Source organism: Condylura cristata, unplaced genomic scaffold (genome assembly GCF_000260355.1).
Source record: "Condylura cristata isolate star-nosed mole 26May11 unplaced genomic scaffold, ConCri1.0 scaffold00024, whole genome shotgun sequence".
Classification (NCBI taxonomy): domain Eukaryota; kingdom Metazoa; phylum Chordata; class Mammalia; order Eulipotyphla; family Talpidae; genus Condylura; species Condylura cristata.
The window spans coordinates 31,481,451-31,495,675 of record NW_004567125.1 but is presented as its reverse complement, the minus strand read 5'-3'; the positions used below and the strand labels follow the sequence as shown (position 1 = coordinate 31,495,675).

Genomic DNA, 14,225 nt, shown 5'->3' with positions numbered 1-14,225 from the left:
ATGTGAATTTTATAATATGTGAATTATAATCTCAACTTTATTTTAAAAAGAACTTCCCCTCTACAGTTATGGAAACAATAATATTGACTAGAAAGCCTGCAGCTCAAGTTCCCGACAAGCACAGGGCAACCTTCCTCATACCCCACCCCTGGGCACAAGGCCCACCTGACTAGAACAGGCGCTGTGCTTACCTGAACTTCGCTGGTTTTTTGTCTGATGGCCTCTTCTTTCTCTCTGATATCTTGTTCCAGTGAGTATTTCTCTCTGAGTTTTCAAAACATTTCAGGAAAGCACAGAGTGAATGAGCCGATCATTACTTCAGCCATGTTCCCCACCCAGACTTCTCAAATCAGAACACCTGCCAAGGGAATGCTGGGATGCAAGTCTAGGAAAGACCCCAGAGATGTTTACCCTACAAGGTCCCCTCTCCTTCGTGGGGGTGGAACCCACGGATGCCATAATTATCATCTCAACATGACAACTCAAGTCCTTCAAAGTAGGCTCTTTTAAAGAGGAAGTCAGCAATGCCCAGGATGAAAAGCCCAGGTAAGCACCGGATGAGCAGGACTCTTCAGAAGGCTGTCATATTGATCAGGCCTCAAGAGGAAGCAAAGTAGCCCCTTGCAGCAGAATGCAGCTGCTGCACCCAGTAGGGAGAGAGTTCTCAGACCCAGCTATCAAGGGACTGATTCAGATTCCTCCCCAGGCAGCCAACACTGTGACCTTGACCCTGAGCAGCGAGCTCAATCAAGCACACCTGGACTTCTGACAGCTTACACATATAAATTTGCATGGTTTTAAGCCACTGTATCTGTGGTGATTTGTTCTGCAGCAAGGGAAAATTTAGCCTTACTTGCTCACTCAATGGCAAGGGTCCACCTCCCAGAAACACCAACATGATGCATCCCATACCACGAGAGGCATTGCCTTCAAGTTTACAGGGCAGTAACCAACCAAAGCACAGATAAAGTTCCCCGCGGGAAATCCCACGAAACAAGCGGTGAAGGCATCCTGCCCAGGAAGGGCTGGGGAGGGTTCTCAGGAGCTTTGGTGAAGAACAGAGACAGAAAGGCACAATTCGTCTTGAGGGAACACAGTGAGAAGTGTGGAAGGATGCCAAGTCAGGTGGGAAATGGAGAGGGCTGGCAGGAGACAGGCAGTGAGTGTCTCTGTACTTGCCACTGCCCCCAGATGTTCCCACAGATGAGGCTGTTCTTGGCTGCTGTGCAATCAACGCTCAGCTAGCCCTGCCTGTCTCTTCACCCTACAGCAGCCAGTCGCTGCCGGTGGACAGAGTGCCTGTGTCCCCCCAGCTCATACACTGAAGCCTAGCCCCCAAGGTAGAGGTTTCAGGGGATCAGGCCTTTGAGAGTGATTAGGTTGTAAGGGAGGAGCCTGGGAATAAGAATCAATATCCCTAAAAATACAAACCCAGAAAGGTCCCAGCTCTTGCCCCCTGTAAACCAGGAAGAGGGTCCTTGTTACATTCCAGATCTACCCTCCAAATGCAAGATGAAGAAAATTAGGATGTCTGTTATGCTGCCAGTCTGTAACTGTTTCATAGCAGCTGGAAGACGAAGGCCCTCTCTAGATGCCTCCAGGGCAAGAACCTCCGGTGGCCAACCAGCCCTGCTCACTCCTTCCTGGGACAAAACGTTTGCAGCCACTGAGGTCAGACGGGAACAACTGCGAGTGTCTAAATACTCCTTTCCGCCAGCCTCAGATATAGTAGGCACCAGCAAGGGTTCAGCAGACCCACCTCTGTGGCTGGGTCACATTGAGGGGAGAGCCATGTCTCGTCAGACCCAACCCATCATCCAGGTCACCCTCAAAGCCACGACAGGGTCGATCCAAGTCCAACTCTTGCCTTCCCAAGGGAATGAGACTCCCAGCTGCTAGGGCTGCAGCTATGAAGAGGTAGCCCTGGCTTGACCCTGTCACTGCCGTCCTTTTCAGGACCCTGGCTCTTGTGACCCCACCCCCACCCCCCACCTATTCCTTCGGTCCTGGACTGTCAGGGCATCAGGACACTGACCCTTGCCCTCACAGACTCTCTCAACCTTGCCAACTACATGTGCTGACCCCTGGTGTGAAAACAGGAGTGACAGAATCAGAACCACCTCTGAGCTCAGCTACAAGCAGGTGACCGAGGCTCTGGGACCCGCCATGCATTGGACCAGTTCCACCTGACCTCTAACCTGCCTCTGCTTCGTAGGGCCTTCCTCTACTAAGGGTGCAAAGCCAAGAGGGGAAACAAGAGGGCAGAGGCAGTGAAGCAGAAAGCCAGAGCGGAGGCCCCGGCACATGTTCAATATTAGTTCACCCGCTTTATGTTCCCCTAGGGGGGGACCAAACCTTCCTGCGACTGAGGACTGACACTGCTTAGCAACCACCCACCTGGGTCTCCATGGCCACACTAATTGGGACCCTACCCCCACCCTCTCTGGCCCTGCTCCAAGGCACAATGTCACCCCCTACCCTAGCCCTGCACACAGCAGTCTCAACTCCACAGATCCCCTTCCCAACCCACCCTTCATTTCCACATAGTGAGACCCCTAAAGACAGAGGACCAGTAGTGAGGCCAACATTACCAGCTTGTTAGGCCAATCCAATAACTCAGAACTCATGTCCCTTCCTGTCTGCGGCACAAACTGGTAATAGTCAAGTTTCTACAGTTTCACAGCCTCTGACACTCCCGGCAACCCAGGAGAATGTGAGGCAGGTCAGGAGGAAGGGGCCCTCCCACGCACCTCTGTAACTGGGCGACCTCCTGGCTGATATCATCCAGCTCCTTCACACCAGTGAACTCCCCTGAGCCCAGGGAACTAGAGCTGTCCTGGAACCAAATTTAGACAGGAGTTAGGAATTGCAGAGTTGACCTCACCACTCAGCAGGGACTAGACTAGGAGGTCTTAGAATAAAGGACAAAGTCCGTATTATCTTCTGCTCTACTGGGGAGTACTGGGGCAGCCTACCCCCACCAGAGACCCCAGGAGGAGAGATCACTTTGGGGCACAGACTGTGGACTACTGGCGCCACCTGGTGATGAGCTCTGAAAGAGGCTTAATAAGGGGACGGTACAGCCAGGCTACTCACCGGGATGGGTGTGCCCCTCTCTGAAGGTGGGACCATGTCCGGCGACAGAACTTGAGGGGGGTCGATGCCTTTACTGACCTTCTGCTGAATGAAGTACATGGCTAATGCAAACTGGTCTTTGCTTAACTTCCCCATTTGCCTGGTATCGGCCAGGGCCCTGGGGAAGATGGGGTGCAAATTACACATCATAAGCAAGGGATTCAGCCAGTGGAGATACAAGTCATGGAACCCACGCTTGTACAGATGAGCAACAGAAACAATGGGCTGCATCAGCTCTAGGCTTCCCACTAATCTAGAATTAAGTAACAGCAGATGTGGAGGCCCTGCGTGCTCACCCCCCACTCTGGTCCTGCTCACCCTTCCAGCTCTTTACACAGCACAGTCTCACTTCCACAGGCCCCTTTTCCTGCCCACCCCGTTCACTGCCACACAGCAAGGCCCCCAAAGACAGAGGAGCAGGTGTCTGCTCTTCTTCCTTACCATATGTGCGCTAGAAGGTTCTGGGTGAGGCCTGAATGCATGAAGATCTCCTTCACTTCTTGGCCACTCACGTAGCCATCTAGGTCCAGGTCAGTCTTCAGAAATATCTCGTCAAACCTCATTTTGTCTGCCACTGGCACCACCCAGTTCACTGTCGGCTAGAAGGATTTTTTAACACAGTGAATCCCCAAGCTTTTTCTCATGTACACAATCACTATCAAAGACATTCACATACGTTACAGTGGAAACCCTCCTCATGCCATAACCTCAAGGACAAACAGAATCCCATTCTGTTGGTGGGAAAACTGAGACTGAAGAGAGGTTGGTGCCTCTGTCCACCCATTGATGTATCACGATGAGAGGAAAGTGAAGGCCCAGAAGTCTGTCTGCCAAAGGCCTTTCCACCCTGCCATTTGGGGCATGACGGTAAGCTGGGCTCTCCCCTCAGGATGGGCTTGCAGCACCAGGCTCAAGACCCTAGTGACCCCTGTTTGAAAGGAACATCACCCAAGAACCTGTCCAGCTCCCACACCAGCCACCCTGGTCTCCAATCTTTTGCTTCTCTGCAGCTACAGGTTATCTCCATGCCCACCTTTCCAGAGTTCTGTAGATACCCTTCTCTGTACCTGAGCACAAGCAGCAAGAGAAACAGAAAACCAGACTTGGGGAGCCGTGTCTGCAGGACAAGCAGCTGCTCAGAGACCTCATGCTGGGCCTCTGGAGTGTGCGCTCCACCTTCCAGAGCTCCCCACCTGCTAGGCCCTGTCCTGGCAGAAGCAGCTACAACTCTGGTGGCCATGAGACTCAACCACTGCCATAAGCACACCTTTCATACTGACTGCTCAAGCAAGGCAAATCCAGCAGCGGGCGCACCACGCCTACATACCGCCAATGCAGAGGCACAAGACCCTTTCGACTGCTTACTCAGGACGTGAACCCGCTGAAAGAAGTGCTCTCACCAAGTTCCACAGCATCTCTGCCTCTTTTTCTAAAGATATTTTTCCTCATCTGCTTTTTCTAAACAGACCTCTCTCATTATCTTAACACAAAACCCAGAACACAAGAATACCACATGACCTATCTTGGCTTCAGTGTTTCAGAGAGGGGGTATTGTAATTTACAGTAACCAAGAATTCACAGAAAAGGTAGCAGGCCCTAGGGACCAAATTCAAACAAGACAGCAAGGGTACAGACAGCAAAGGAGAACGGCATTTTTACCTGTCATATTTATTATATGAGTTTCACAAGCCACTGCATTCCCAGGTACTAAGGACACACATAAAAGTTTTCACGAAGAAGAGGTACATTATTTTAAGTGGTCCAAGCAAGCTAAATCTCAGGCCCCGAGAATCACAGAAGCAGGAGCAGAGGGACGGGATAGAAGGCAAGACCAATTTCGGTGTCCTCCAAGTTCCAAGAAATTACAACTCCTGACTAGAGCCTGAATGCTGCACAAACAGGAGAAAGGTACTGTCTGACTTCTGGCATCTCAGGCATGTCAAGAGTAAGACACTAACACTGACTTGGGCTCTACATCCGACAGTCTTCTGGTGGAGTTATCCCCTAGGGAAGGGTAGGCTTTCAGGTTAGTTCTGCAGTCAGAGGCCTCAGTGGACGAGAACAGGTCCCAATAGCTAGAGGGGTTTTACTGCACATTTGGACATGAGGAAAGGACAGGATCACCCTCAAGAGGCCCCAGACAGGGTGCTATTAGCATGGAGATGAGTTTAGTCAGGGGAGAAATAGCACAGTGACCAGGGGTCCTAGTATGCTTGTTCTCATGTCTATTATTCCACCAGCTGCCCCTATCCCTAGGAAAAGGGGCACATTCTCCCTCCTCTCCCCACCTGAGCCCAACAGAGATCTCAGGTAAAATCAGTCTAGTCTGGAGGTCGGCAATATGCTCCCAAGGTCTAAAGAGAGCCACCAGAATACTAGAGTGGGGCACTATAAGGCTGGCTGGCCCAAATTCATCAGCTAGTTGGTCACACTTGCTTCTAAAAGCATATAACTATTAACCTAACCCAAGTGTATTACTACAGCCTGCCCTGCAGTTCTTAACAAGACTCTTGGCAGGAATTCTGCAGACACGAGTGCTGGTTCTCTTGGACAATACAACTGACTTAACTCTTAGTGGAGGGCTGGCCCCTCACTCTGACCCCACCCCACAGTCCCCCGGAATTCTTCCTGTTTGTAAAATAATCAAGTTCAGCACTTTGGCTTGGCTAGTCCTTATGCTTCAGGTCATTCAAGCTTCAGCTAGGACTCATGCACTCAGTGGCTCCCTAGCTGGTCCCAAATGCAAAAGACTGCCTCCTGATCCCACCTCTTCCAGGCTATTCTGCTTTCTCAGATCTACCTGGTCTTCCTTGGTTCACTGACCTGTTCATCTGTCTCCCTGCAGAGGGCAGTTTTAACTGCAATGCCCCCAGGGCACACCCGGCAGAGCTGGTGAGCTGGTAAGGAGACCGAGGCTGGACACTGGGCTCTCCAACAACAATCATGTCAAACTCGCCAACCAAAGCTTAACTTGAGCCAGACATGCTACGTCACTGTCTCCCCCCCAAGAAGGTCACCCTGATCGCTCTGATCACCCACTACTCACTGGAGTAAAGGCTTAACTTGAACAATGTATCATGTGGATGAGAAAACACTGTCTGACTACGTGTTTCTCATTTCACTTTAATCATTCATATTCTGAAGCTGCATATTCTTCTGATGGTGCAGGCTGCCATCTCCCTGTCTGGTCAAGGCTTTGCTTTGAAACTACAAATGAGGCAGAAAAAAGCAGGATTCTTGGAGTAACTCACATCCATTTTTCAGACAATCTCAAGGTTGCCCTTTACAAGGAGCTCATGTGGATGCTGTACTTGTCAGAAATGCCTTTGGACACAAAGGAAGTTGCCAAGGGGCTAGTTGGAGTCCCACGTCTCCTGACACAAGATGGCTGACCTCTTCGCTCACCTGATCACTCAACTTGTACTGACTAAACAACAAAGTGCAGTGGGTCCTCAATTAACATTGTCTAGGTTCTTAGAAACCAAGACATTAAGCGATGTTACAAAGAAACCAATTTTACCATAGGGTAATTGATATAGACAAGAGTTTAGTTTCTATGACAGATTTCTGGTCACAAAAATATCACCAAATTTCTAAAGAACCCAAACACGTCTAATAATCATTTATTCATTTTCTAACCCATTGATTACAGTCCAGGATTACAGGTAGCCAGAACCACTTCTAGCAGCACAGGATACAGGGCAAGACCCACACTAAAAAGAAATCCTTCCATCACAGGGTGCATCACACCCTCCCATGAATGCTCCAATTGGGACAACTGAGACCAGAACAGATATCCATGAAACCAAGGTGCGCATCTTTGGGACATGGGAGAAAACCAGAGCTCCAGAGAAAATCCATACCAAAAAAAAAAAAAAAAATTAACTACAGAATAAAAGAAAAATGCATTTTAAAAATAAACTGAAAAAATATTTAAAACTAGCAAACTCCAATAGCAATTGCCCTACCTGGGAACTCACGGTCTATTTTCTCATTAATGTCACAATATAACAATGCTATTTGAAGATCTGCTATACCAGATCAGTGCCAAACACGGAGGATATAACCAAAACCAGCTCTGTTCTCCTGACAGTAGTAAGTCCAGTAAAACATAGGAGTGGATAGGTATCTACCCAAAAGACACAAAAACACTGATTGAAAAAGATACCTACACTCCTGTGTTTATTGCTGCTTTATGTACAATTGGAAAAACATGGAAGCAGCCCAAATGCCCAAAAGTAGATGACTGGATCAAAAGGATGTGGTACATATATACAATGGAATATTACTCAGCAACCAAAAAAGAGAAACACATGTCTTTTGCAGCAACTTGGATGGAGCTGGAAAAGATCATGCTGAGTGAGAGAAGCCAGAAAGAGAAAGAAAAATACTGGATGGTTTCACTCATAGCAGGAGTATAATGGACCAGGTGAGAAAATAACAAAAATAATGAACAACCATATACCAGAGACATTTTGAGGGGGTGGAGTGGGGAATGGGATCAAAAACTGGGGGAGGCAGTGCACGGGATTATGGTGATGGCACACGGGTGACATGGTGATGGGAAACCTGCGGGGATTACAATTGAGATGGGGGAAAAAATGTACAAAGTGATGTAAAAATAAACTGTTACTAAAAAAAAAAAAACATAGGAGTGGAGGGGAAAAAATCACCTGGGTGGGCTAGGATGTGTCAGTGTGGTCCCACCAGCCTCCCAACAAAGTGTGCACAACCTGAGGCACCATCTGGTTATTTGTCCTCCTGGCAGAAGGACTGCCTGATCAGGAGGGGCAGAGATGTGAGGGAAAGCCTAGAGGTGGGTGCATTTGGGTATGTTTGAAAAGGGGTGGTATTTATACACAAGTGACAGAGTAGTTCATTCTAAATCCCTGTCACTATAGAGTATATGTATCCTCCTAAAATTCATATGTTAAAACCTAAGCCCCAGTGTCATAGCATCATGTGGTTCCTGGGGGTGCTTCAGCCATGAAGGTACCTCTCTGAATAGGATACAGTGCCCTAAAGGGAAAGAGAGCTCTTTCCCTTGCACCTCTGTGAGGACACAGGGAGGTGCCTTCTGTGAGAAAGGACAGGGCCTTCCAGATGTGCCAGCACCTTGATCTTAGAATCAGGTTTCCAGAATAACAAGAAGTAGATCTTTGCCATTTATAAGCCCCCAGTCTGATTCTATTACTGCACCCTGAACAGACTAAAGTATCTATTACAAAACTTTTTAAATTTAATCACAAAAACTGCCCTTATGGGGGGTATAATTACTTGCTCCTGATAAGTATCTCAGTGGACCCAACTGTAAGATGGTTGCTCTGAGGAGCAATTGCATAAAGGGGCACATACATACCTGTGTCTGCTTGATGCTATGCTTGGGAGACAAGCTTCCTGTGCTATTTAGGCTGCTGACGCTGCCATGGGAAGGTGTCGAGCGCAGGCTGTCTTTTGGTGGTGGGCTGGCGGGCAGGACAGGCACGGCCCCTGCAAAGACTGTCTTCTTTCTCTTCGAGGGGGGAATGAGGGATGGGGGCAGGACAGAGGGCACAGGCTCCTTCTCAAGGGCTCGGTATACCAAGTGCATCGCCTGTGAGCACAAAAGAAAATGAAGTTCAGGCAGCCAGGCCCAGGTCCGGGTGAATATAGAGCAGCCCTTTCGGGGCAGCCATGTTGTGACAAGGACTGTGCTTTCTGAGGCTGCTTCCAAACTGATCAGGATAAAAATAAATCTTAATGTTTCTAATACATTAATTTCTAAGACATTTGTTTAATCACACAAGACAAAAGGAAATCAACCATGACAGTATCCACCTGTCCCTGACCACACAAGAAAGCCATAAGCTCCAGTCTGATGGCTTCCAAGGTGTTAAAACTTTCTAGCTCACATCAGAGAGCTGCATGTTCTCCAAGATATTTGGGACATACAGAAACTACTGGAAAGGGCTGCTGTGCCCCCAGAGACCCTGCTATTCCCAGCAGGCAGGTGAAAAAAAACATTCTTTAAAATATAAGTTTAAGACCTGTTTATGGGGCGCTCCCTAATAGTGCAATGCATTAAAGCACACCATTATGAAGCTCTCCAAAGCCACTGCAGCATAAGTTCGATTGCCGACAAGGAAGTAACCCACATGGCATGGCAGAACTCTCCTGTTATCGCCTACTGCTCCCCTCAGCAGTGTAATTTCAGTTGTTTCTGGTGAATACTCTCACCCTCCATACCTCTGGTCTGTACCTCAGTTCTTATACACATAAATAAATCTTTAAAAAAAAAACTAAAACCCTGTTTAAAATGTAACAAAACCAAACCAAAATTACAACCCTTCCTTCTTCAAATCATTCCTTAAGTTGTTTTTGGCATAGAGAGCAAAACATAGGTAAAAATTTACAGTCAATTAGAAACACTGCAAAATATATTAAGACTCAGTTCATAAAAAGAAATGAAAAAATATATATATAAATAAAAAAAAAGAAATGAAATGCAAATTAACATTAATCCTAAGGTCCAATCACAGAACACCATGAAATGAGAAATGATAAAACAAAACCATAAACTTGGGGTTCATGTGGCTTAAGTAGCAACCTGTGCCTGGTTCACAGGGGCCTATCCCCCGATTCCTGGGGACAATCCCAGGCGTAGTTCAGTACACTAAGCAGGAATGTTCCAGGACAAAAGGTATAAAAAATAAGTGAGGAGGAACGGAGTGGGGTGCTGTGGTTTAACAGAAACAGAGTTCTAGCTTAGAAAGATGAGAGTTCCGGAGAAGGAAGCTAGAGATAAGAAATGTGCCTTAATACCATTGAGTTAGAGATTTACAAAAGGTTAAGATGACACAGTATATGTAATAAGTACTTTACATTATTTAAGACTAATCAATGAAAACAGAATGACAAAGAAACATGAAAAATGCTCAGAGTTGAGAAAGCTGAACAAAGTCTGTAGGTGAGGAAAATATATAAGATTAGTAATGGTGAATATGAAGTACATGAAGCAAATTCTAAGAAAAATTTATCAGGTCCTTAGAAAAATGATTTAAAATTTTAACCTAAAATTTTAAAATCATATAGGCTTTACACACATTACAGTTTCACTCATGTACACTGTAAACTCATATTTTAAACATTTTTTTTAAATTCCTGGAACAGAAATGTATTTCAGAAAGACTGTTGTATGTCATCATTTCCCAATTATTACAAATTCCTAAATAATTCATAGCTTTTTTAGTATGATTAAACATAATTAACACTTAATAAAGCTTTATCCTTAACTACCAGGCTACTTTATTCTACTTCTTAGAGATCGAATAGCGTGGAGTAAGAACAGTAAGAACAGAATAGCAGAAAGGTCAGAGATGCAAGTGAGGAGGTGACAGGAGCAGGAGGCACAGGATGGCTGGCCAGGCCGGGGGGAGAAAAGGAGCGCCCACAGGGTGCTGCAACAGGGTGTGGAGAGAGGGCAGCCATGGGGATAGGCAGTCCCGGGCTAAAGGCGCCCCCACCTACACACAGCACAAAGGCAGCCCTAAGAAGAGAAGTGGTGGGTATGCTAGGCTCGGCATGGACAGGCAGATGTGAAGGCAGAGGGCTGAGAACACTCCCTGGGGACATGTGCACAAACATACCTCTCAATTCTGACAGGAGGGCCTGCAGGCCATGGCACCCAGGAGCACTGAGCACCCTAGCACCCAGACCCCAGTTTGAAACCTCACTCCCCCTCTAAGGACTGGAGCACCCTTAAGAAAGTAAAGGCCAGAGGATCAGAAGAGCTAGGAGGAAGTGCCCAGAAAATGATGGACAAAGGGGCAGCTGGGGGAGCTCCCTCCAAGCAAAATAAATTGCTCCAAAAATTATAAAGCAAGAAACAGAATACACATCCTTGAGTCCACACAGATACCAAAAAAATCCCCTTTGGCCATAGGCCAACTAGAAAACACACAGAAAGGACAGAATTAGACAGTAGCCATATACAATTACCACAATCCTGACTGATTCGAGGGAATCATTCAAGTGAGAATCAGTGGGATAGTGAGAAGGATAAAGAAGTTGAACCCAGAGAACTGACGAGTATACAGGGGAGAAGAGAAACCACTGGAAGAATCAAGCCTCCACACTGACCACAACTGAGGTGACACCATGGTAAAGAGACATGGAATGAGACATCACATAGGTTCTGTCAATGCCACACACCCCAGGGAAACTTGGGGGTCTCGCCTCAGGAATGTGCACAACCTGGATCCTCAAAGGAACAGGTGACTCCACACCGAAGATACATCGCTGCTCTATACATCGCTGGATTGTGCTCCTCAAAATACCAACATGGCCATGAAACCAAGACAAACCTAAAGCTGCTCCAGATTAGACGACACGGCAGACAGAGCCACAGAACCTCAGACACATGACTGGAGTCTCCTTCTTACAGAGCATTTTTTAAGTCACTGACAGAAATCTGAAAATACCCTTAGGTTAGGTAGTAAGATGATACAATAGACACAGTGATGGATAAGATGTAACCTATGATAACAGACAATCAACTAGATGATAGCAATGTTAACTTTCTGACTTTGAATTGTACAATGTTTATATTAGAGAATCCCTGGCTTTAGGAAATAAACAGAAATATTTGAGGATAAAGACTTCAAGCAGTCAAAGGAAACTCACACTTGTGCACGTATATACATACATGGAAAGAGAGGGACAACAGGAGGGAACAGAGTGAGAAGAATAGAGCAATGTGGCAAAATCCTACCACTGGAGCTCTGAGTAAGGTCATTCAAAATAATTCTCTACTAATGCAATTTTACTTAAATTCAAATTATGTCAAAACAGGCTTATCAAAAGAAAGAAAAAATGAGTCTAGAATTCCCATGAGCTGCCCATCTTCCCCTCGGCAGAGTGGAAGGAGTGACGCAGGGCGTACCACAGCAAACTCATCTCTGTCCAGGTGTCCATCCTTGTCGATGTCACTCAAGTCCCAGACCTGCAAGGAAAAAGCCAGGCTTACTGGGGAGACCAACATTTATGGGTTGCCAAGGCTTACAGGAGGGTAGATCAGGGGGACCAAGGAATACTGAGGCTAGAAGGACCCTGTGTAGTCAGAACTCAAGATTCTGAGTGCTGGGTTAAGACAACACCATTAAAATGCATTTTACAAAGTCTGTGGCCTTTTATAAACCATCAAAGAATACTATAATTGCAAATCTTTCCCACCTTGTTATGTTCATTTTCTCTAACAAATGATAGTGATTATAATCATATCCGCCCTGATTTCTTCTTTACTATCTTACAAAGATTGCTTAAATGGAAAAGATGGCTTAGCTTTGCTGCAGATGCTACTTTGAACATAAGTCCGCAGCGTAGCATGCACACACAGAGTTCTATCCCCATGTGCACTGACAAGGTGGTAAACACACACTGGGGTAGCTTCTAGGGTCTCTCTCGTCCCCCTATCATGGATGATAAGGCAGGTGTCACAGAATGTGCTGGGCAAACTTTTATCCTAAAGATGAGGCAGGAGATATGGATTCCTTGACAGGACAGAGGCTGTAGGCATTATTTTCTCAAGACAACCCAACCCTCCTGGACCAGCATCAATTCTGAGCATGACACCACTGACTACAGCTAAGTAAGTGAACCCCTGGGGTCTATCTGTGATGCTGCACATGCCAGTATCAATCAGTCACAAGGTCACAAGCAACGTCAGCCTGCCTCTAGCCCTGCTGGACGGTTGTATGGGTTCTGCTCCAGAATGCACTGAGCTGTGCTCACAGGTCCAGACCCTGCCCCCAGTCTGGCACAGAGAACTTCACCCTAACACCCCACCTCATGCCCTTAGGGGATCCCTGTATTCTGGCCTCCTGATAGGGACCCCAATCTGCTTCCAGTTCTGTCAAGTGTACAGATACCCCTTCAGAGATATAGGCACAAGGCTGAGTCTATATACCTGTCATCTCAAGTCAGGAAGCAGAGTATCAGAAGAGTCCCTTTCCCACAAATAAGGCCTATGTGGGAGAAGCAGGACAGAATGGGCCTTCCTGTCTCCACGGCCCTTCGCCCCTGCCTGAGCATAACTTTGGCACCACCAACATTTGGGGCTGATCATTCTGTGAGGCATCCTGAGTGCTTCAGGGTACTGAGTAGCATCCTTGGCTTCCAGCTACCTGATGGCAGCAGCACCAACACAGATGTGGCAACTAAAACTGACTTCGAACACTGTCAATGTCCTTTGGGGGAGAATGCTGGCCCCTACCCAGCACGCCAAGCTGCCTCTGCTCACACTGTTATATGCCCACCTTCTCAACACTTCTCTGCCACCGGTCTCACTCTGGGGGACATAACTTAGGACACCTATGTTATGAAGCCTACCCCTACCCTGCATCTATCTGCTCAAACAAAGCAGGCACCCTATTCTCTCACTGTCCTCTCCAGGCAGAATCATGACTACTGGGGAGGAGGAAAGGGGAGCGCTGCATGAGGATCTCTGGGGACCACCCAGGACCTCATACCTTTGGTGTGACCCTGGGCAACATATAAGTCACTCTGAAGGCCCTGCTTCATCATCTGGAAAACAGGTGACACCATTTTCACAGAATGGTGGTAAGTATTTATTCATGCAGAGTACAAGCGCAGGGACTGACCCATATGGAGGCCTCAATAAATATTAGGATAGTAACCATTATTTATTTATTTGACCTCCTGAACCGATCCAATCCTCTTCCACAGCCCTCCACCACCACACCCCCCAGGGTTCAGTACAACAGTACAAGGTCTGGCTCAGAGCAGGCAGAAGAATGCTTGCTGGCTTGGCACAAAATAGATGGACCTTGAGGTGACAATTTTGAATGAAAACAGCCAAAAAGTGAAAGATTTTGGATGGTCTCATTCACATGCAGAATATAAACATCCAGAAAGTAATTACAGGCAAACAATATAAGAAAGAAAAAATTTAACTCAGCAAAAAAGAAAATAATGGTTACCAAAAGGAATAGGGGAAAGGATGGAAGGAGATGAGGCACAGCAGCAAATGGGGTATGGTTTGGAAGAGACGATAAAAAAATAAATAAATTTTTTTTTAGAAAAGCTTAAGAGGA

At 46.8% G+C, this 14,225-nt stretch overlaps 1 protein-coding gene across 13 annotated transcripts in view; it reads right to left on the bottom strand.

Moving 5' to 3' along the window:
• The window catches only part of EPS15L1 (epidermal growth factor receptor pathway substrate 15-like 1), a 77,598-nt gene that overhangs the window by 36,601 nt on the left and 26,772 nt on the right, over positions 1 to 14,225 (bottom strand). For all 13 annotated transcript variants that reach the window (XR_193538.1, XM_004688650.2, XM_012729065.1 and 10 more), the window contains exons 8-13: positions 12,056 to 12,115; positions 8,495 to 8,728; positions 3,577 to 3,734; positions 3,097 to 3,253; positions 2,751 to 2,836; positions 192 to 264 (exon numbers count right to left, since the gene is read on the bottom strand). Coding sequence is in view for 12 of the 13 variants with exons in the window: in XM_004688650.2 (XP_004688707.1) it covers positions 192 to 264; positions 2,751 to 2,836; positions 3,097 to 3,253; positions 3,577 to 3,734; positions 8,495 to 8,728; positions 12,056 to 12,115 (768 nt within the window). In the remaining variant the exon portion in view is untranslated. The remainder of the gene's footprint in view (positions 1 to 191; positions 265 to 2,750; positions 2,837 to 3,096; positions 3,254 to 3,576; positions 3,735 to 8,494; positions 8,729 to 12,055; positions 12,116 to 14,225) is intronic.